Source organism: Salmo trutta, chromosome 8, assembly GCF_901001165.1.
Source record: "Salmo trutta chromosome 8, fSalTru1.1, whole genome shotgun sequence".
NCBI lineage: Eukaryota > Metazoa > Chordata > Actinopteri > Salmoniformes > Salmonidae > Salmo > Salmo trutta.
The window spans coordinates 35618268-35643226 of NC_042964.1; the positions used below are offsets into that span (position 1 = coordinate 35618268).

The window sequence follows — 24959 nt, forward strand, 5'->3', positions numbered from 1 at the left end:
TATGTAAACTTTTGACTTCAACTGTACATTTAATATATAAATGAGAGAAGAACAGTAAGTGAAAAGCCATAAACAGCAGGGATAATCCAGGGAGGAAAACCTGTTTGTTGTATACTACAATGCATATTATATACTGAACACAAATATAAACGCAACATGCAACAATTTCAAAGATTTGAATGAGTTACAGTTCATATAAGAAAATCAGTCAGTTTAAATAAATTCATTAGGCCTTACAGATATTCATCTGTAGGTCACAGATACCTTTAAAAAAAAGGTAGGGGCGTGGATCAGAAAACCAGTCAGTATCTGGTGTGACCACCATTAGCCTCATGCGGCGCGACACATCTCCTTCGCATAGAGTTGATCAGGCTGTTGATTGTGGCCTGTGGAATGTTGTCCCACTCCTCATCAATGGCTGTACGAAGTTGCTGTATATTGGCGGGAACTGGAACACGCTGTCGTACAGGTCGCTTCAGAGCATCCCAAACATGCTCAATGGGTGACATGTCTGGTGAGTATGCAGGTCATGGAAGAACTGGGACATTTTCAGCTTCCAGGAATTGTGTAGAGATCCTTGCAACATGGGGCCATGCGTTATCATGCTGAAACATGAGGTGATGGCGGTGGATGAATGGCACGACAATGGGCCTCACAATCTCATCACGGTATCTCTGTGCATTCAAATTGGAAGTGGCTTATTGTAGAGAAATGAACATTCAATTCTCTGGCAACAGCTCTGGTGGACATTCTTGCAGTCAGCATGCCAATTGCACGCACCCTCAAAACTTATATGACCAAGCTGCACATTTTAGAGTGGTGTTTTATTGTCCCCAGCACAAGGTGCACCTGTGTAATGATCAGGCTCTTTAATCAGCTTCTTGATATGCCACGCCTGTCAGGTGGATGGATTTCTTTGGCAAAGGAGGAAATGCTCACTAACAGGAATGTAAACAAATTTGTACACTAAATTTGGGAGAAAAACGTTTTTTTTTTGCGTATGGACAATTTCTGGGATTTTTTATTTAAGCTCATGAAACATAGGACCAACACTTTACATGTTGCGTTTAGATTTTTGTTCAATGGTGCAACATACCTCTGGACACATATTGTCAGGTCCAAAATGATTGACAACTTTCATAAAGATGAGAAAAAAGATTGTATGGGGGAAATTATATTATTTTATTCTAATACAATTGCTCAGAGAAAGAGAACTTGATTAAAAAAAATCTAAAAAGATAGGGGTACAAATTATTGGAACCCATACTTCCAATAAACTGTACCTCACCCTGCAAGGATAATGGCACTGAGCCTTTTTCTAAAATATTTTATGAGATTGGAGAACACATTGGGAGGGATCTTCGACTATTCCTCCATACAGGATATTTCCCAGTATCCTTTGTTTGTGCTTATCGACCACTCCATTCAATTCAAACCACAGGTTTTCAATGGGGTCAAAGTCCAGAGACTGAGATGGCAATTGCAAAATGTTGATTTTGTGGTCAATTAACCATTCCTTTGTGGATTTTGATGGGCTGCGGCCAAGTTTAAGCCTCCTGGCAGAGGCAAACAAGTTTTTGTCTAAAATGTCCTGGTACTGGGTAAAGTTCATGATGCCATTGCCCTCAGCTCTGTCGTTGTTTGTCGTTTCATCAGCAAACTTGATAATTGAGTTGGAGTCGTGCGTGGCCACGCAGTCGTGGGCGAACAGGGAGTACAGATGGGGGCTAAGCACACACCCCTGGGGGGCCCCGTGTTGAGGATCAGCGTGGCGGAGGAGCTGTCGGCCCGACAGGAAGTCCAAGACCCAGTGGCACATGAATGAGTTCAGACCCAGGTGTGATAGGGCAGTGTGTAGTGCAGTGGCGATTGCGTTGTCCGTGGATCTGTTGGGACGGTATGGAAATTGTAGGGGATCTAGAGTGTCGGGTAAGGTGGAGGTGATATGGTCCTTGACTAGCCTCTCAAAGCACTTCATGATGACAGAAGTAAGTGCTACAGGGCAATAGTCATTTAGTTCAGCTACCTTAGCTTGCTTGGGTACAGGAACAATGGTGAAAATCTTGAAGCATGTGGGGACAACAGACTGGGATAGGGAGAGATTGAATATGTCCATAATATACAAATAAAACAGCTTGTCTACGACTAATAATTGGAGGACAGTTGGACATAAGCTATTGTAGTAAAAAGGACATATGCCTATGTCCACACAAGCTTCTATAGATAACCTTATGGAAAATCTATGACAGCCTTGCTTGACAAAGCCCTGGTTAAGCCTTATAATGTAACTGTCCCATGTGTGTGAAGGTTTAGCATTACTGCTGTTCCACAATAACATTTGTCCCACAGTCCCACAGAATGTCATTCACCAAAAAGTGGCCAATACATTACACATTTGCAACGAGAACCAATGTTGTGGTTGGCCCAGGCACCTAGATCTAACATTATACAATGGGTTTGAAAGTGAACAAATGTTTAATCTGTGAGCGGTTTAGGAGAGTGTGTTGGTGACAGAGAGCGAGTGCGCGACTTCGGTTGCGTATGATTCATCATGGCGAGTGTTACAGCCGTTCCCTCATCAGCGAACGCTCCATCTCTCAAGATAAACGTCTTCTTTCCAGTAACCGAAAAACGGTCATGCTGGATCTCACCGCCACTGCTAACCTATACGTTATCGTTGCCTATTTCTGAAAATGACTGAATAAGAATTCCTGACGCAGGCGCACAATTCAATACACTTGTTTCAACTGCGTCCGTTATATATATTCTTTCATAAAAAATGATTTAACATATCTATACTGCTTAGCCCTATGTGTTTTGAGAAGGCAGCTGTAGCATATGATGACACATTTTATATAACTGCATCACGCCGACGACATGTTATTCGCATGTCGCTCTTATAACCAGCATGTCTATTTGTTAGCTGCCTATCAATGGCTCATAATAACTATAAGGGGTAATCAATGACGTTATTTCACAGTATTTACTGCATGATCACATGTTAAAATAGCTTGTATTATAGAATCTAAATCAACCACAATTATTGTTCTGATTATTATGCCTGTTATTATTATATGATTAGGCCTTTGCTTGTGGAGTAATGGTAGCCTAATATAAATGCAAGCCTTCAGTTCACCTGGCGACAGACTATCGTCTTGCTGCAGGTAAAAGGAGCTCCTGTGCTGAGCAGAGCAGGGAATTTAACCCTCACAGACAATACCTAGTCCTATCCTCATTCAATTCACGTTAGCAAACCTCACTGTTCTTTCCAACAACCCCATCTCTCCCTGCTCCCCATCCCATGCTGTTACCAATTATCATTTTTAAAGAACTAACCCTGTTACTCTCTCATTGTCTGAATACACTACCCGAGTGGGAATGTTTTAATGAGCTTAGGCTTATATGTAGTTGATTACATCCTATGTAAAGTTGTCATCTATATAAAGTTGTTTACAATGTCCTCCCAGGGCTCTGGTGATGATGTATCCACCAGTAAAGGCATGGAAGACAGCATCCACAGCTTCAAGGTAACGTTCTAATCATTTACCCTGTGGTATAATGCATAGCAATGAGCATTGGTTCCTCGTTCATTTCAAGTGTGTGCAAAGGCATGTGTTACAGCAATGGTATTTTAACGTGGAACAGTTCAGATATTGCACATACTGCTACGCTAGTGAGTTTATATTGCGTGTGAACTGCAATCACAAGACATTTGAAGTTTGTCAGTGCATGGCAAACTGGAAACGCCATTCCCTCTAACAGATGAATCAGATGAATCACTTGCCTTCAGTGAGGTGCCCAGCTGCACCATCTTGATGTTTCCTGGATATGATTCTGATATTCATAAAACCTCCCCTGGTTGTCAATCAAAAGGTCCAGATCACACCAACAGCATGGACACCTCCCCCCACCCACATGGCTCTCCTAATGCCTCTCAGTCCGTTAGATCCAACAAAAAAACACATCCCCCTACAAAAACAACAATACGGCCGCCTCAGCAAAACTGAGTCAAAGACATCCACCGGAGATCCTGAGATGTTCATTTTATAGATCCATGGGGGTTAACTCCTTTTGGGGCCCCTCGTTTGGCTTGTGCTCCCCAGACCCCTGTGCTAACCACATACTCAATGTTGTGGCCCTTTGTGGCCCTCAGAGAGGTATAGAGAAAGAGAAGGATGAGGGCCCTGGTCTATCTAGGAGGTCCTGTGTCGTCTCCACAGAGAATCCACTTTCCCAGATAACGCTAAGCACCACCTGTCAATCAGGCTGTGACCTGTGATCTGCCACAGGCTTTAGCTCTGATTTACTCTGCTCTCTAACGCTGCACAGGGAGGAGACAACCAGGCAGGCGGTAGTCGCAGGTGGTGATTTGGTGATTAGGAGAAAGAGAGGGGGAGAGAAAGGGGTGAGAGCGAGGAAGAGAAAGAGAGAGAGAGAGAGAGTTGTCATGGGCTGTGCAGGACCATTTTAAGATGTGGACATTCACGCCTGGATTAAGCCTGTTATTAATTAATCAATGTCTGAGAAAAGGGCCTCATAGATGCTACATCCTCATAATTGCATCAGGTCTGTAGTCTTGAACTACAAGCACCTCTGTAGTACTGTATCTGAGCCTAGCTTGTGTACACTATAGACCCCCGTGTTGTTACTGTACACACTTGTAGGAATCTGACTCCTGTTTTGGGACCCACCTGAGCTGGATGTAGAGTATTTATAGTTTGGTAATCCCTGACCAAGGAAGCGTGTGATGTTACGCTGAACATGGATTACTTGGAACTCATTCACCTCACCTAAGTCGTGCTCTCTTGTGCAATTATATTAGTTAACAGAGTTATCAGGATCTCTGTAAATGGGCCTATCTCAGATTCTTCACAGCAGGTCAGAAGTGATTTGTCATGCGCTTCTTAAAAGATGTGTGTGAATTCTGAACTAATGAGAAGATATAGTCACTAGAAAATGTACTGTATTTTATCCAATTTTTTCACACTGAAGTTTAAAATATCAATATATCAGATTCATGTCTGGGTAAGTAAATGGCGATATTAGGCCAAAACATTGGTAACCAATGCTGTAGTCACAGTGTGACTGTGAGAAAGAGAGTAATCTGACAGTGCTCTCTCAGACTGTTGGCCAACACTACCCCTCTGTAATCTGAGATTATGCAATGCTGCAACAGGTCTGCATTTACGCAGGCAGCCCAATTCTGATCTATTTTCCTCTATTTGGTCTTTTGACCAATCCCTTCAGATCTTTTCTTGTGATACCCTTTTCAGAGCTGATTGGTCAAAAGACCAATTCGTGAGAAAAAAGATCAGAATTGGGCTGCCTGTGTAAATGCAGCCCAGGAAAGGTAGATCTGAAACAGGCCTAATCCAGACAGGCACTGAGAGCAGAAAAACCACAGCAGAGCATTTGCCTTTAGCTACTGATCTAGACTAAGTTTGATATTTACTCCCACCCTCATGGTTAATGTTAGGATTGGGGGAGAGTTATCTGATCCGAGAACTGTGGTAAAGGCAACTCCCACACTGAGAGCGGTTGTGTCAGGTGTCCTCTGTGGTTGTGTTTGTTTATTGAGTGGCTCATGTTCTTAGAAGTTAAAAGCCTGGAGTGTCCTTTACTGGCCAGCGGGAGAATTGCAGAACTATGAAGCGCCTGATTAGATACAGTGCATTTGGAAAGTATTCACACCCCTTGACTTTTTCCACATTTTGTTACGTTACAGCCCTATTCTAAAATTGATTAAATCGTTTTTTCCCCTCATCAATCCACACACAATACCCCATAATGACAAAGCAAAAACAGTTTTTTAGACATTTTTGCTAATTTATAAAATAGGGAAAGGGAAAGGGGGATACCTAGTCAGTTGTACAACTGAATGCATTCAACTGAAATGTGTCTCACATTTACATAAGTAATCAGACCCTTTACTCAGTAATTTGTTGAAGCACCTTTGGCAGCGATTACAGCCTTGAGTCTTCTTGTGTATGACGCTACAAGCTTGGCACACCTGGCTCTCTCCGGATATACTGTCCCCGTCCATACAGCCAGCTGGGTTCTCAGTACATCGCGCAGACAGGAATACAGAACTCTCTGGGAGAAAGAAAGATGGGGGTGTATGTTTCATGATTAACTACTCATGTTGTGATTGTGATAACGTACAGGAACTCAAGTCCTTTTGTTCACCTGATCTAGAACACCTCACAAATCAAATGCAGTCCGTATTACCTCACAAGAGAATTCTCTTCGGTTATAGTTACAGTCGTGTATATTCCCCCTCAAGCCGATACCACGAAGGCCCTCAAGGAACTACACTGGACTTTGTGCAAACTGGAAACCACATATCCTGAAGGTGAACTTGTAAGGAAGTCTGTGTGTAGCTGGTGTATAGGAGTCAGGCGCAGGACAGCAGATATGAGTAAATAACCGTATCTTACTCAACATATAATAAATGCTATACAAAACAGAGCCCACAATAACGGACCTTCCTATATAGAAACAATCACTCACAAGCAAACATGGGGGAACAGAGGGTTAAATAATGAACATGTAATTGGGGGATTGAAACCAGGTGTGTAAGACAAAGACAAAACAAATGGAAAATGAAAAGTGGATCGGCGATGGTTAGAAGGCCAGTAACGTCGACCGCCGAACGCCGCCCGAACAAGGAGAGGGACCAACTTCGGCGGAAGTCGTGACAGAACTGCTCCCAAGGACTGTGGGCTCTCGTTCTCCGTGGCTGACATGAGTAAGACATTTAAGCGTGTTAACCCTCGCAATTCTGCCAGACCAGACGGTATCCTAGCCGCATCCTCAGAGCATATGCAGACCAGCTGGCTGGAGTGTTTACGGACATATTCGATTTCTCCCTATCCCAGTCTGCTGTCCCCACTTGCTTCAAGATGTCCACCACTGTTCCTGTATCCAAGAAAGCAAAGGTTACTGAACTAAATGACCTCCGCCCCGTAGCACTCACTTCTGTCATCATGAAGTGCTTTGAGAGGCTTAGTTAAGGATCATTTCACCTCCACCTTACCTGACTCCCTAGACCCACTATATATTTACATACCACCCCAATAGATCCACAGATGATGTAATCGCCATTGCACTGCACACTGCCCTATCTCATCTGGACAAGAGGAATTCCTATGTAAGAATGCTGTTCATTGATTATAGCTCAGCCTTCAACACCATAGTACCCTCCAAGCTCATCATTAAGCTCGGGGCCCTGGGTCTAAACCCCGCCCTTTGCAACTGGGTCCTGGACTTCCTGACGGGCCGCCCCCAGGTGGTGAAGGTAGGAAACAACACCTCTATTACACTGATCCTCAACACAGGGGCCCCACAAGGGTGCATGCTCAGCCCCCTCCTGTACTCCCTGTTTAACCTTGACTTCATGGCCACGCACGCCTCCAACTCAATCATCAAGTTTGGAAAATAAACCTCAACGTTAACAAAATGAAAGAACTAATCAACAGAGAGAGAACGCACCTTTTCACATCGGCGGGGCCGCAGTGGAGAAGGTGAAAAGCTTCAAGCTCCTCGGCGTACACATCACTGATAACCTGAAATGGTCCACCCACACAGACAGTGTAGTAAAGAAGGCTCAACAGCGAAATTCATCTTGGCCCCTAAGAACCTCACAAACTTTTACAGATGTACAATTGAGAGCATCCTGTCGGGCTGTATCACTGCCTGGTACGGCAACTGCACCGCCCGTAACCGCAGAGCTCTCCAGAGGGTGGTGCAGTCTGCCCAACGCATCACCGGGGCACACTACCTGCCCTCCAGGAAACCTACAGCACCCGATGTCACAGGAAGGACAAAAAGATCATCAAGGACATCAACCACCCGAGTCACGGCCTGTTCACTCCACTATCATCCAGAAGGCGAGGTCAGTACAGGTGCATCAAAGACGGGGCCGAGAGACTGAAAAACAGCTTCTATCTCAAGGCCATCGGACTGTTAAATAGCCATCACTAGCCGGCTACCACCCGGTTACTCAACCCTGCAACTTAGAGGCTGCTTCCCTATGAACATAGACATGGAATCACTGGTCACTTTAAATGGAACACTAGTCACTTTTAAATATGTTTACATACTGTTTTACTCATTTCAAATGTATATACTGTACTCTACTGTATTTTAGTCAATGCCACTCAGACATTGCTCATCCTAATATTTATATATTTCTTAATTCCATTATTTTACTTTGAGATTTGTGTGTACTGTTGTCAATTGTTAGATACTTCTGCACTGCTGGAGCTAGGAACACAAGCATTTCGCTACACCTGCAAAAACATCTGCTTAAAATGGGTACGTGACCAATAAAATTCGATTTGATATGATTTAGGGAGTTTCTCCCATTCTTCTCTGCAGATCCTCTCAAGCTATCTCAGGTTCGATGTGGAGTGTCGCTGCACAGCTATTTTCAGGTCTCTCCAGAGATGTTAGATCGGGTTCAAGTCCAGGCTCTGGCTAGGCCACTCAAGGACATTCAGAGACTTGTCCTGAAGCCACTCCTGCGTTGTCCTGACTGTGTGCTTAGGGTCGTTGTCCTATTGGAATGTGAACCTTCAACCCCGGTCTGAGGTCCTGAGTGCTCTGAGGCAGGTTTTCATCAAGGATCTCTCTGAACTTTGCTCCATTCATCTTTCCCTCGATCCTGACTTGTCTCGCAGTACCTGCCACTGAAAAACATCCCCACAGCATGATGCTGCCACCGCCATGCTTCACCGTAGGGATGGTGCCTGATTTCCTCCAGACGTGACGCTTGGAATTCAGGAAAAAGAGTTCATCAGACCAGAGAATCTTGTTTTAGATGCCTTTTGGCAAACTCCAAGAGGGCTGTCATGTGCCTTTTACTGAGGAGTGGCTTCCGACTGGCCACTCTACCATAAAGGCCTGATTGGTGGAGTGCTGAAAAGATGGTTGTCCTTCTGGAATGTTCTCCCATCTCCACAGAGGAACCTTGGAGCGCTGTCAGAGTGACATTCAGGTTCTTGGTCACCTCCCTGACCAAGGCCCTTCTTCCCCGATTGCTCAGTTTGGCCAGTCGGCCAGCTCTAGGAAGAGTCTTGCTGGTTCCAAACTTCTTCCCATTAAGAATGATGGAGGCTGTGTTCTTGGGGACCTGCAATGCTGCAGAAGTGTTTTGGTACCCTTCCCTAGATCTGTGCCTCAACATAATCCTGTCTTGAAGCTCTAAGGACAAATCCTTTGACCTCCTGGCTTGGTTTTTGCTCTGACAGTGTCAACTGTGGGACCTTATATCGACAGGTGTGTGCCTTTCCAAATCATGTCCAATCAATTGAATTTACCACAGGTGGACTCCAATGAAGTTGTAGAAACAAGGATGATCAATGGAAACAGGATGCACCTGAACTCAATTTCGAGTCTCATAGCAAAGGGTCTGAATACTTATGTAAATAAGGTATTTCTGTTTGTTATTTTTAATAAATTTGCAAAAATGTCTAAAAACCTGTTTTCACTTTGTCTTTATGGAGTATTGTGTGTGTATATTGATGAGGATTTTTATTTATTGAATCAATTTTAGAATTTGTATGTAACGTAACAAAAGTTTACGTTACTGTACAATGGCGAAGGTGCCTAAAGATGTCGGAATTCAGGTATGACGTCATTGTTTTTAGCACTATACACAGAATTTTTAAAACTACGGCACACGACATGGTTCAATGCGCCAATATATCAGCACTTTTTCTAAATGCCGGCATCTTGGAGCTAGAATTGGGATCATGTCGGCCTACACTGTACTAATGATGATACAAAAATGAACACAGAATGAATTCACTTTGAAATGTCCCCAAAGTACTCCTTTATCAAATGGACATTGTTTTGACCTATACATGTTACAACAGTGTTTGTGGACAATGACATACAGTATATTACACCTAAAGCAGTGTGTATAATGAGTTTACTTCTAAACCATGTCCTCTATATTCCCCCCAGGTAGCTGATCTGGTCATTGAGCTGTCCCAGACCCACAAGGCCAAACCTGACCTGACCAATCTGGTGTTTGGAACTGTGTTTTCTGACCACATGCTGACCATAGAGTGGACCAACGCTGGAGGCTGGCAGAAACCTCACATCAAGCCCTTTGGTAACCTGTCTCTCCACCCGGCCAGCTCAGCCATGCACTACGGTGTGCAGGTAGGAAACGCCACCTTGTTAGGCCTTGTTAGAAAGTTAATGTATCTCACGCTCATGCTGTCCATTCTTGCTGCCCACCTGATAGTAATGAAGACTACAGTAGACATATGTTGGTAGATTTATGACATACATTACATTTTTTTATGTATTTATTTTGTACTAAAATAACTTAGGCAATCTATATGTATTTTAAATAGGTCTAATAACATGAATTAATTCAAGGATATAAAAAAGCAGCAGGAGGAAAAGTTAAAGGTGCAAAATCAGGTGCCGGTTCATTAAACTATAGTGTTCGAAAATGAATGACGGCAGAAATATTAACAAAACATGTGCAAAACGACTGTCAAAACAAACGAAAAGTCTGAAAAGGTCCCAAATAAAAAGGAATAGGCTTAAGCAGGCATGTGTAGCTAATGTAACGTACTTGGCACAGGAGGGGTTTAACAGGCTCTAACCAGCCTACCAATGAGCAATTCCAACACTGGTGAAAATGTACAGGTCAGCGTCTACACTACAATTATGTATAGGACCTTCCCCATGGTCTTCACATCTTACAGCCCCAATTTCAGTGTCTTCAATCGGGAAACAGACTGTGCTGCTGAGATGCTGAGAGTTTGTGCTGAGAGCTTAAGATGAATGTACTACACTTTAATTGTAGCTCTGATAAGAATAGGCACAGCTAGGATAGTTGAAGGACAGTGGATTGGACATAAATGGCCAACACAGGTACGCTCATATGTACTGAAACTTACTATCACACACACATAGGTTCAGGAAGCCAATTTCACATTCTGGACCTCATTCATTATGTTTACATTTACATGTTAGTATATTCACTCTGTTGAGAGAATGACTAGAGGTCAGTGGTTCTCTCCTGTCAGCCAGTCTTAACCCCTGTCTATTTCCTCTCCTCTGTTCTGTGGTCAGTTGTTTGAGGGTATGAAGGCATACCGAGGTGCTGATGACAAAGTCCGTCTCTTCAGACCCATGCTCAACATGAACCGTATGGCCAAGTCTGCAGAGAGGGCCTGCCTGCCGGTAAGAACACATACAGGCAATGGTACTGAACAAAAAGTTCAGAATTACATCCCTGTTAGTGAGCATTTCTCCCTTGCCAAGGTAATCCATCCATCTGACAGGTGTAGCATATCAAGAAGCTGATTAAACAACATGATCATTACGCAGGTGAACCTTGTGCTGGGGACAATAAAAGCCCACTCACATATGTATCAAGTTTTGACGGAGCATGTAATTGGCATGCTGACTGCGCTAATGCCCACCGGAGCTGTTGCCAGAGAATTTAATGTACATTTTTTCTACCATAAGTCGCTTCCAACGTTGTTTTAGAGAATTTGGCAGTACGTCCAACCGCCCTCACAACCGCAGACCACGTGTATGGTGTCGTGTGGGTGAGCGGTTTGCTGACGTCAACATTGTGAACAGAGGGCTCCATGGTGGCGGTGGGATTATGGTATGGGCAGGCATACTGTACGCTATGGACAACAAACACAATTGCATTTTATCGATGCCATTTGAATGCACAGAGATACCGTGACGAGAACCTGAGGCCCATTGCCGTGCCATTCATCTGCTGCAAACACCTCATGTTTCAGCCTGATAATGCACGGCCCCATGTCACAAGGATCTGTACACAATTTCTGGAAGCTGAAAATGTCCCAGTTCTTCCATGGCCTGCATACTCACCAGACATGTCACCCATTGAGCTGTTTGGGATGCTCTGGATCGACGTGTACGACAGCATGTTCTAGTTCCTGCCAGTATCCAGCAACTTCACACAGCCATTGAAGAGGAGTGGGACAACATTCCACAGGCCACAATCAACAGCCTGATCAACTCTATGCGAAGATGTGTCGCACTGCATGAGGCAAATGGTGGTCACACCAGATACTGACTTGTTTTCTGATCCACGCCCCTACCTTTTTTTTTAAAGGTATCTGTGACCTACAGATGAATATCTGTATTCCCAGTCATGTGAAATCCATAGATTAGGGCCCAAGGATTTTTTTTCAAATGACTGATTTCCTTATATGAACTGTGACTCAGTAACATATTTGACATTTTTGCATGTTGCGTTTATATTTGTGTTCAGTATAGATACAGTGTCTAGTATCTACAGTGTATCATATCATGTAAAGTACAAGACTGGAACAATGTTCCCCAGTACATCAACAAAATTGCTTTTCCTACTAGTACTGACTTTGCAGATAACTAATTAATTGAGAAAAATGTACTTACTACAACTGTGGTATGTGGCTGTCTCACTAAGCTATCTTAAGATGAATGCACTAACTGTAAGTCACTCTGGATAAGAGAGTGTGCTAAATGACTTTCTGTAGCGTCTGCGGCAGTCACTGAATGTTCTGTTTGTTCATATTTTTGTCCCATTTCTCCTTTCCTGGCTCAACCTCCCATTTTTTCCTCTCTCCATCTCCACCCTCCCTCCTCCAGGCATTTGACAGGGCAGAGTTGGTAGAGTGTATCAGGAGGCTGGTGCAGGTGGATCTGGAGTGGGTACCCCAGTCAGACTCTGCCAGTCTCTACATCCGACCCACCTTCCTGGGTACTGAGGTGAGGAGATGACCAACCAACCACTCTCTGTCTCCTTCTGTGAGGGACTGTCTCATTCACTCTCATATGCTGTGACAGGGCTCTCCCTCTGTCTAGCTTCCCCTATACTTGTTGGTGAAGTAGTAATCATTAAGTTGTGAAGAGCTCAAGAGTATGTCAACTATTGACATGTGTGTGTGTGTGTGTGTGGCCTGTGTCCCTTCCTAGCGGTCTCTAGGAGTGAAGAAGCCGTCCCATGCTCTACTTTATGTGATCCTGAGTCCTGTTGGTTCTTTCTTCAGCACAGGAGCTAAACCTGTCTCTCTCTGGGCCGACTCCAAATACATCAGAGCCTGGAGAGGAGGGACAGGAGATTGTAAGAGGGGAGGGTTAGAGGAGGGACGGGAGACCGTAAGATGGGAGGTTTAGAGGAGGGACTGGAGACCGTAAGATGGGAGGGTTAGAGGAGGGACTGGAGACTGTAAGATGGGAGGTTTAGAGGAGGGACTGGAGACTGTAAAATGGGGGGGTTAGAGGAGGGACGGGAGACTGTAAGATGGGAGGTTTAGAGGAGGGACTGGAGACCTTAAGAGGGGAGGGTTAGAGGAGGGACGGGAGACTGTAAGATGGGAGGTTTAGAGGAGGGACTGGAGACTGTAAGAGGGGAGGTTTAGAGGAGGGACGGGAGACTGTAAGATGGGAGGTTTAGAGGAGGGACTGGAGACTGTAAGATGGGAGGTTTAGAGGAGGGACGGGAGACTGTAAGATGGGAGGTTTAGAGGAGGGACTGGAGACCGTAAGAGGGGAGGGTTAGAGGAGGGACGGGAGACCGTAAGATGGGAGGTTTAGAGGAGGGACGGGAGACTGTAAGATGGGAGGTTTAGAGGAGGGACGGGAGACTGTAAGATGGGAGGGTTAGAGGAGGGACTGGAGACTGTAAGAGGGGAGGTTTAGAGGAGGGACGGGAGACTGTAAGAGGGGAGGTTTAGAGGAGGGACGGGAGACTGTAAGATGGGAGGTTTAGAGGAGGGACGGGAGACTGTAAGATGGGAGGGTTAGAGGAGGGACTGGAGACTGTAAGAGGGGAGGGTTAGAGGAGGGACGGGAGACTGTAAGATGGGAGGTTTAGAGGAGGGACGGGAGACTGTAAGATGGGAGGTTTAGAGGAGGGACTGGAGACCGTAAGAGGGGAGGGTTAGAGGAGGGACGGGAGACCGTAAGAGGGGAGGGTTAGAGGAGGGACGGGAGACTGTAAGATGGGAGGTTTAGAGGAGGGACGGGAGACTGTAAGATGGGAGGTTTAGAGGAGGGACGGGAGACCGTAAGAGGGGAGGTTTAGAGGAGGGACGGGAGACTGTAAGAGGGGAGGGTTAGAGGAGGGACTATAGACCGTAAGAGGGGAGGTTTAGAGGAGGGACGGGAGACTGTAAGAGGGGAGGTTTAGAGGAGGGACTGGAGACTGTAAGAGGGGAGGTTTAGAGGACGGACTGGAGACTGTAAGATGGGAGGGTAAGAGGAGGGACTGGAGACCTTAAGATGGGAGGGTTAGAGGAGGGACGGGAGACTGTAAGAGGGGAGGTTTAGAGGACGGACTGGAGACTGTAAGATGGGAGGGTTAGAGGAGGGACTGGAGACCTTAAGATGGGAGGGTAAGAGGAGGGACTGGAGACCTTAAGATGGGAGGGTTAGAGGAGAGACTGGAAACTGTAAAATATCCAACATATCACCAGATAGGATTGGATTTGGTTACTGCACCCTTTGAGTAAAGGAAGATCAGACATGGTAGTATTCTTTTGAGATGCAGTAAAAATGCTTGCTTTGCAATGTGTGGTACTAATTTATCCTGACCCTAATATTCCCACCCTGCCAACAGTACTAACACAGCTTTACACCAGATTCAACTCTAAAGAGCTTTGGATTTCATTGTGACACGATTTATGTACAGTACACAATAAGATCACACGCTAGTTAACTCTAACGAACGGAACAGTGTCATATCATTTGGATTACGACACATGGAATTATAATGTAAACGGACAGCTCTCGTTTGTGGATTAAAATGAACATGAACATGGTGGTTTGTTTACAGGAACTATGGAGCGTCTATCTACGCCCAGCATGAAGCAGTGCATTATGGGTGCCAGCAGGTCCTCTGGCTGTACGGAGACGACCATCAAATCACAGAGGTTGGAACCATGAACATGTTCCTCTTCTGGAATAATGAGAAAGGAGGTAATCATGATCACTTTCAGTGTCATGGCCAATGAGATTAGGGATAATACCTTTGCCTTAATCGGGCTATTGCAATTGGACAAGGCCAAAGGAAATATAGGTTGCGTTCCCATGTTCAGACATTCCATGCATCAACCAATGTTTGCATGCCACACCATTTCTAGAACATATGACGTGGTTAGCTGATACTTAAAATACCTATCCAGGCATTGTAAGATCTGGCATGCGTCAGCAACATCTGAGCGGGGGAACACGACCATCCTCTTCTGGATCTGTTGATGTGGACATAATGTTACCGAACAGGAAACTGATCTTTGTGTCTGATTGTACAGTGGTGGTTAGAGTGTATATCACCGCAGCTGCAGTCTTACATAGCCAGTGCTGTTCTTCACCTCTTCTCTTATCTCTGTAAACTGGGTCAGATTGGATATTCCATTGACACTAAATGATCTGTTTAATTCATTTGTTCATCCAACGTTTTTCTCTCCAGAGGAGGAGCTGGCAACGCCCCCTCTGGATGGACTAATCCTACCTGGGATCACGCGGCAGAGCATCCTGGAACTCACCAGGAAATGGGTATGAGAGAGAGAGAATGAATATACAGTACATTTAACATGTATTCAGACCCCTTGATTTTTCCATATTTTGTTACATTATAACCTTATTCTAAAATGGATTAAATCGTTTTTCCCCCTCATTAATCTACACACAGTACCCCACAATGACAAAGCAAAAACAGGTTTTTAGATTTTTTTTGCAAATTAGGGCTATCTTCTGTATACCACCCCTACCTTGTCACAACACAACTGATTGGCTCAAACGCATTAAGAAGGAAAAAAATTCCACAAATTAACTTTTAACAAGGCACACCTGTTAATTGAAATGCATTCCAAGTGACTACCTCATGAAGCTGGTTGAGAGAATGCCAAGAGTGTGCAAAGCTGTCATCAAGGCAAAGGTGGCTACTTTGAAGAATCTAAAATCTAAAACATGTTTTGATTTGTTTAACACTTTTTTGGTTACTACATGATTCCATATGTGTTATTTCATAGTTTTGATGTCTTCACTATTATTCTACAATGTAGAAAATAGTAAAAATAAAGAAAAACCCTGGAATGAGTAGGTGTGTCCAAACTTTTGACTGATACTGTATATAGAGAGGGTAAGAGGGGGGCAAGTACAATGTGTTCTCTAAGGGTAAGACATAAGATTGTTCAACAACACCACAAGCTAGGGGGCAAGAGAAAGATAGAGGGTTGAACTTGCCATGGCACTCGGGGTTTAATTAAGGGAAAGATGGATTTGACACTTGCATGGACATACCACCAGGGGTAATTCCATCTGCTACAGGGGCACAGGCACTATACCAGTGGCTATCACTGGCCATTAAACCAGTAGCCTGGTTGCCAGATCAGATACATGTATAGTATGACAAGGAATCTTGGAGGACTTGGCTAAAGCACAGGCAGATCTGGCAACTAAGATGCCACAGTAGGGTGTGAGAGAGAGAGAGGGAGAGAGAGAGAGAGAGAAGGGCTCTCCAGCCCTATTCTTGGAGAGCTACCGTCCAGTAAGTTTTCACTCCAACCCTAATCTAGCACACCTTATTTGAATAGCTAGTTGATAAGATGAATCAGGTAAGATACCACTGGGGTTGGAGTGAAAACCTACAGGAGGTTAGCTCACCAGGAACAGGGTTGGAGATCCCTGACATATAGAGAGAGATGAATAGGGAGAGAGTGAAATATTGTGCAGAATGCAGGAAGTCTTCAGCAGAGATGAGAAGCTAAGCGTTTACAGAAGCCTGCCCTTGTATGAGTTTCCTTATATATATTTTCCTCCTCCACCTCCCTCTCTCCTCATCCACCTCCCTCTCTCCTCATCCACCTCTCCCTCTCCTCTTCTAGGGGGAGTTTAAGGTGTGTGAGCGGTACCTGACCATGGCAGACCTGCGCTGTGCTCTGAAAGAGGGCCGAGTTAAGGAGATGTTTGGCTCTGGTACTGCATGTGTGGTCAGTCCTGTGGGACGCATACTCTACCAGGGAGAGGTACACAACCACAACTCACTACCCTTAAAACATATGGATGGATGGATGAATGACTGGATGGATGGATGACTGAATGGATGGATGGATGAATGGATGGATGGATGACTGAATGGATGGATGGATGACTGAATGAATGGATGACTGAATGAATGGATGGATGGATGAATGGATGGATGACTGAATGGATGGATGGATGAATGGATGGATGGATGACTGAATGGATGGATGAATGAATGGATGGATGACTGAATGGATGGATGGATCAAATCAAATCAAAATCAAATCAAATCAAATTTATTTATATAGCCCTTCGTATATCAGCTGAAATCTCAAAGTGCTGTACAGAAACCTAGCCTAAAACCCCAAACAGCAAGCAATGCATGTGAAAGAGGCACGGTGGCTAGGAAAAACTCCCTAGGAAAAACTCCCTAGAAAGGCCAAAAACCTAGGAAGAAACCTAGAGAGGAACCAGGCTATGAGGGGTGGCCAGTCCTCTTCTGGCTGTGCCGGGTGGATATTATAACAGAACATGGTCAAGATGTTAAAATGTTCATAAATGACCAGCATGGTCAAATAATAATAATCATTGTAGTTGTCGAGGGTGCAACAAGCACGTCCGGTGAACAGGTCAGGGTTCCGTAGCCGCAGGCAGAACAGTTGAAACTGGAGCAGCAGCATGGCCAGGTGGACTGGGGACAGCAAGGAGTCATCATGCCAGGTAGTCCCGAGGCATGGTCCTAGGGCTCAGGTCCTCCGAGAGAAAGAAAGAAAGAGAGAAAGAGAGAATTAGAGAGAGCATATTTAAATTCACACAGGACACCGGATAAGACAAGAGAATACTCCAGATGAAACAGACTGACCCTAGCCCCCCGGCACATAAACTACTGCAGCATAAATACTGGAGGCTGAGACAGGAGGGATCAGAAGACACTGTGGCCCCATCCGATGATACCCCCGGACAGGGCCAAACAGGCAGGATATAACCCCACCCACTTTGCCAAAGCACAGCCCCCACACCACTAGAGGGATGTCTACAACCACCAACCTACCGTCCGAAGACAAGGCCGAGTATAGCCCACAAAAATCTCCGCCATGGCACAACCCAAGGGGGGGGGGCGCCAACCCAGACAGGAAGACCACGTCAGTGACTCAACCCACTCAAGTGACGCACCCCTCCCATGGACAGCATGGAAGAACACCAGTAAGTCAGTGACTCAGCCCCTGTAATAGGGTTAGAGGCAGAGAATCCCAGTGGAAAGAGGGGAACCGGCAAGGCAGAGACAGCAAGGGCGGTTCGTTGCTCCAGCCTTTCCGTTCACCTTCACACTCCTGGGCCAGACTACACTTAATCATAGGACCTACTGAAGAGATAAGTCTTCAGTAAAGACTTAAAGGTTGAGATTGAGTCTGCGTCTCTCACATGGGTAGGCAGACCATTCCATAAAAATGGAGCTCTATAGGAGAAAGCCCTACCTCCAGCCGTTTGCTTAGAAATTCTAGGGACAATTAGGAGGCCTGCGTCTTGTGACCGTAGCGTACGTGTAGGTATGTACGGCAGGACCAAATCGGAAAGATAGGTAGGAGCAAGCCCATGTAATGCTTTGTAGGTTAGCAGTAAAACCTTGAAATCAGCCCTTGCCTTAACAGGAAGCCAGTGTAGGGAGGCTAGCACTGGAGTAATATGATCAAATTTTTTGGTTCTAGTCAGGATTCTAGCAGCCGTATTTAGCACTAACTGAAGTTTGTTTAGTGCTTTATCCGGGTAGCCGGAAAGTAGAGCATTGCAGTAGTCCAGCCTAGAAGTAACAAAAGCATGGATTAATTTTTCTGCGTCATTTTTGGACAGAAAGTTTCTGATTTTTGCACAATGTTGCGTAGATGGAAAAAAGCTGTCCTTGAAACAGTCTTGATATGTTCTTCAAAAGAGAGATCAGGGTCCAGAGTAACACCGAGGTCCTTCACAGTTTTATTTGAGACGACTGTACAACCATCCAGATTAATTGTCAGATTGAACAGAAGATCTCTTTGTTTCTTGGGACCTAGAACAAGCATCTCTGTTTTGTCCGAGTTTAAAAGTAGAAAGTTTGCAGCCATCCACTTCCTTATGTCTGAAACACAGGCTTCTAGCGAGGGCAATTTTGGAGCTTCACCATGTTTCATTGAAATGTACAGCTGTGTGTCGTCCGCATAGCAGTGAAATTTAACATTATGTTTTCGAATGACATCCCCAAGAGGTAAAATATATAGTGAAAACAATAGTGGTCCTAAAACGGAACCTTGAGGAACACCGAAATTTAAAATTGATTTGTCAGAGGACAAACCATTCACAGAGACAAACTGATATCTTTCCGACAGATAAGATCTAAACCAGGCCAGAACTTGTCCATGTAGACCAATTTGGGTTTCCAATCTCTCCAAAAGAATGTGGTGATCGATGGTATCAAAAGCGGCACTAAGATCTAGGAGCACGAGGACAGATGTAGAGCCTCGGTCTGACGTCATTAAAAGGTCATTTACCACCTTCACAAGTGCAGTCTCAGTGCTATGATGGGGTCTAAAACCAGACTGAAGCGTTTCGTATACATTATTTGTCTTCAGGAAGGCAGTGAGTTGCTGTGCAACAGCTTTTTCTAAAATTTTTGAGAGGAATGGAAGATTCGATATAGGCCGATAGTTTAGTTTTTTATAATTTCTGGGTCAAGATTCGGCTTTTTCAAGAGAGGCTTTATTACTGCCACTTTTAGTGAGCTTGGTACACATCCGGTGGATAGAGAACCGTTTATTATGTTCAACATAGGAGGGCCAAGCACAGGAAGCAGCTCTTTCAGTAGTTTAGTTGGAATAGGGTCCAGTATGCAGCTTGAGGGTTTGGAGGCCATGATTATTTTCATCATTGTGTCAAGAGATATAGTACTAAAACACTTTAGTATCTCTATCTTGAGCCAAGGTCCTGGCAGAGTTGTGCAGACTCAGGACAATGGAGCTTTGGAGGAATACCCAGATTTAAAGAGGAGTCCGTAATTTGCTTTCTAATGATCATGATCTTTTCCTCAAAGAAGTTCATAAATGTATTACTGCTGAAGTGAAAACCATCCTCCATTTGCGAATGCTGCTTTTTAGTTAGCTTTGCGACAGTATCAAAAAGAAATTTCGGATTGTTCTTATTTTCCTCAATTAAGTTGGAAAAATAGGATGATCGAGCAGCAGTGAGGGCTCTTCGATACTGCACGGTACTGTCTTTCCAAGCTAGTCGGAAGACTTCCAGTTTGGTGTGGCGCCATTTCCGTTCCAATTTTCTGGAAGCTTGCTTCAGAGCTCGTGTATTTTCTGTATACCAGGGAGCTAGTTTCTTATGACAGATGTTTTTAATTTTTAGGGGTGCAACTGCATCTAGGGTATTGCGCAAGATTAAATTGAGTTCCTCGGTTAGGTGGTTAACTGATTTTTGTCCTCTGACGTCCTTGGGTAGGCAGAGGGAGTCTGGAAGGGCATCAAGGAATCTTTGGGTTGTCTGAGAATTTATAGCACGACTTTTAATGCTCCTTGGTTTGGGTCTGAGCAGATTATTTGTTGCAATTGTAAACGCAATAAAATGGTGGTCCGATAATCCAGGATTATGAGGAAAAACATTAAGATCCACAACATTTATTCCATGGGACAAAACTAGGTCCAGAGTATGACTGTGGCAGTGAGTAGGTCCAGAGACATGTTGGACAAAACCCACTGAGTCGATGATGGCTCCGAAAGCCTTTTGGAGTGGGTCTGTGGACTTTTCCATGTGAATGTTAAAGTCACCAAAAATTTGAATATTATCTGCTATGACTACAAGATCCGATAGGAATTCAGGGAACTCAGTGAGGAACACTGCATATGGCCCAGGAGGCCTGTAAACAGTAGCTATAAAAAGTGAGTGAGTAGGCTGCATAGATTTCATGACTAGAAGCTCAAAAGACGAAAACGTCATTGTTTTTTTTTTTGTAAATTGAAATTTGCTATCGTAGATGTTAGCAACACCTCCGCCTTTGCCGGATGCACGGGGGGTATGGTCACTAGTGTAACCAGGGGGTGAGGCCTCATTTAACATGGATGAATGGATGGATGACTGAATGGATGGATGGATGGATGGATGGATGACTGAATGAATGGATGGATGGATGGATGGATGGATGGATGACTGAATGAATGGATGACTGAATGGATGGATGAATGAATGGATGGATGACTGAATGGATGGATGGATGAATGGATGGATGACTGAATGGATGAATGATGCAATCAAGAAAGCAATCAAAACATTAGAATCAAGCACTTTCATGTTTAACACTTTGTCATAAACCGCTGAACAGCTACTCCAGAAAGTAGTATTTTTAAACTGTGTGTGTGTGTGTGTGTGTCTAGAACCTACATATCCCCTGCCAGGAGGATTTCCCCCAGCTCGCCTCTAGACTGATGAAGGAGCTCACAGATATACAGGTAAGGTGGTCACAGACATCAATTCAACATCTATTCCACGTTGGTTCAACGTCACTTAATTCAACCAGTGTGTGCCCAGTGAGACGTGTAACAGAGGTAGATTGTATTGTAACCTCCACTCGCGCTATCAAAGTGGAACCTCTTCGGAGGCGCAACTGGCTAAGAAGTTGTCGAGTCGACGGTCACGTGTGTGTTTGCGAAGCAGTGGATCACTCATTTGAGCCCAGCAAGTGGAATACCTTTGCTAGTGGGGGTGTTAAACTGAGTGGGTCATTCATTCAGTGTAGATCTTTCTCAGTATCTCTCTCTCTCTCTGTCTGGCCGTCTCTCCGTTACGTCTGTGAGTTTGTGTTCCTCTCTGCCCCGTATCATTTCACCCTGTCGGGGCTAGGTCAGGTGATTATCGTTTGCCCTCTAAATCTCCTCATCGCCACGGCTTTGTGTGAGAGCTTGCGTGTGTCTCCTCTTCCCAACCACTAGTGCTGTGTGTGTATCCGTGTGCGTGCCTGCCTGCCTGCCTGTGTGTGTAAACCTTATCTGAGCGTACGTGTGGCCCTAGCGATAGCTTCTCTCCCCCCTGTAGCTCATTGTGGGGCCGACACACAGCCAGACAGAGGAGATAGGAGGAGGTTCATGTAGTAATGGCTGGGCAGGGATGGGAGATAGAGCAGACACACAGTCCTGAAAGCTCTCATTAAGATGCCTGCTGTAATTACACAAACCTAATTATTGTCTCGGACTTTGTGATCAAAGCCAAGATGCTGCAAATGACACTGAGAGAGAAAGAGAGAGAGAGAGAGAGAGAGAGAGAGAGAGAGAGAGAGAGAGAGAGAGAGAGAGAAGCCTAATGAACAATAACATCGACAAAATGCAACAAAAAAACTCCAGCCTGATGTTAAATCTGTTGACATTTAATTTGGATGAAAAACAGAACGGCGTCCGCCTCCCCAAGAAGAAGACATTGGGCACAAACAAACGCGTTGTCTAAGACAAGGGGAGCGAGGGATGAGAAGAGGGATGAAAGATGGGTTTACTAACACGGTCCTCCGTTTCTCTTTCATGTTAATTACAAATTGCATTGCTTTTGTTTCTCTTTGCGGGCGCTTATTTATTTTCACGACTCTGTCCATTAGAACTAATTTGCAACATGAGACGTAAATAATTGGATTTGTCTCCGCGGTTGTCGCAGTTGAGGAACATTCTGTTATTGATTTTGGTCGTTGTTTTGTGTGGGGCTGAGTTCGCAAGATTTCTTGGGATATTTGTTCTTTTTTTTGTTTTGTGTTTTCGGTTGCGCCATTCACTGTGTTGTAGGCAAGGAGATAAAACAGTTTGCGACTGCTACCGGAATTGTTTGCCTGTGCTTTTATGCCTGTTTGACCCCAGTTTAACCTTTGACCTTCTGATGATCTTTTCTCTCCTTGGTCACAGTACGGCCGGACCCAGAGTGACTGGTCTGTCCTCGTGTAACCAAGACACAGTGGTGTGGGTATCTGGGACAAGCACACACAAACCGTATATGCATATACGCAGACATACATGCACACACACACACACGTGTAACCTCTATATCAGTACAATGTTGTATGTGGGTAAGCTCTTTTAAATGTGCAATAATCTTTCTCAGATTGCAGTATACTGGATGTTCAGTTTGAAATCCCATAGGGTCAGTAGCAATATTATTCCACTCTAACTCTGCTCGAAATGTGCACGACTTCCCCGTTCACACGCCCTGCGCAGAACTGACCCACAGACGGTGCAGATCTCAACAGTCTGCCCTGGTGTGGCAGCCCCGCTAAAGGGTTCACTCTAAAATATGACCAGCAGAAGATTGAGAGGAGTAACGTTAGCAATGACCAGCAACTCACGTTAAACCACTTTGACTCAACAGACCTTTAAAAGGGGTCATGTTACACAGGCAGATGTTATGTAGTTCAGGATCGTTACATGCAAGTGTGTGTTTGAACCGCGTCATGCGAAAAAACGTTCTTTTTGACTATGGTATTTCTATTTTGAATAGAGCGTTTTAGAATTTTATTTTCGAACAAATATAACAGTTTTAAAGTGAGCTTAAATGGCGGACCAAGTTTCTCAAGGAAAGCGCTTTAGTACAGCTAAAGGAGTATGATTAATGAATTCTAAGAGGGCACTGGAAATAACCCTTGATATATCAGAGTGAGAGAGATCCCTGACGTCTGAAGCTCGGAACCTAGAGTGGCAGAATGATACACAAACCACTGGTATCAAAGAAAGCACAAGTCGAAGTAGCACTACAGGCAGTAGTAATATCATTCCATGCCAGTTGCTGTGCGCGAACAAGTGTGTGGCGTTTAATGTCAAAATGTATGCTATATCTACGATCTGTTGATAGTGATATCTTATCAAACATAATGCTGGCCGTTTGTGTGGTGATGTACTATCTTTGACCAATGTCTGTAATTTACTGTAGACCTGTATTGCCTTGATTGACAGATATCTCTCTATCTGTACCTAGAAAGTGAAGCACAATATCTGTTTTATGTCAAGTTCTATATATACTTAGATGGAAGAGATATATTTATGTCATCGATGCAATGCGTCGAGTGATACAATATTGCCTGTTCTGTTGATCCAAATAATAAATACGCACCGAAACATTTGTGTCTACTGCATTATGTTCAGTGTGTGTGTGTGTGTGTGTGTGTGTGTGTGTGTGTGTGTGTGTGTGTGTGTGTGTTTGTGAGTGTGTACCCTTGTGTGTGTGGTTCCCCAGGGCAGGGCCCATGGTTCCTGGCTGAGCTGCCTCCCAGTGAAAATAGGGCTGTTTGGTGCTGGTTCCAGCCCTGTGCCCTGCGGCAGGCTGGTATAGCGCCCAGCACACACATCTTACCAACTTACCCCATGGTACAGCTCCCAGCTCCCAAGGCCTTAGATACAGTACTTTTCCCCTTGTACTGTAGTCCTTTTTAACTGGCTGTTGATCGCATGCAGGACAGGAAACTGTAAACAAATTCCCCAACATATGTCTGTTTGCAGGAGCATACTTCTCCTTTCCATCCCATCTCCTTCTCCCTCTTCTCCCTCTTGACTCTAAGGATACATCTCATCTCCCTCTATTCTCTCTCTCTTCTCTCTCTTAGTCCTCTCCATCATCTCTTTCTTTTCTCTCCTTCCCCTCTTTATTGTCACTCTTCTTCTGTTTTCTTCTTTGCCTCCCTGCAGAGTGCCTTGGAGCGAGGAGCTTACACCCACCCACCCCTCTCTCTCTCTCTCTCTCTCTCTCTCTCTCTCTTTCTTTCTATTCAATTTTCAATTTAAGGGCTGCATTGGCATGGGAAACATATGTTTACATTGCCAAAGCAAGTGAAATAGTTAATAAACAATACAAAATGAACAGTAAACATAACACTCACAAAAGCTTCAAAAGAATAAAGACATCCCTCTCTGTCTGTCTCACACCCCAGGGTGGTATCTTAGTTTCCAGATCTG

At 44.5% G+C, this 24959-nt stretch overlaps 1 protein-coding gene across 1 annotated transcript; it reads left to right on the top strand.

Moving 5' to 3' along the window:
- Nucleotides 1-1738: 1738 nt before the first annotated feature.
- LOC115198782 (branched-chain-amino-acid aminotransferase, cytosolic) lies at nt 1739-24125 on the top strand. Its single transcript, XM_029761059.1, has 11 exons — nt 1739-1929; nt 3468-3527; nt 9970-10170; nt 11098-11208; nt 12640-12759; nt 12967-13127; nt 14828-14970; nt 15461-15546; nt 16878-17018; nt 21417-21491; nt 22923-24125. Exons 1-11 carry the CDS (start codon nt 1822-1824, stop codon nt 22959-22961), a joined length of 1245 nt encoding a protein of 414 aa, XP_029616919.1. The 5' UTR covers nt 1739-1821; the 3' UTR covers nt 22962-24125.
- Nucleotides 24126-24959: the final 834 nt, after the last annotated feature.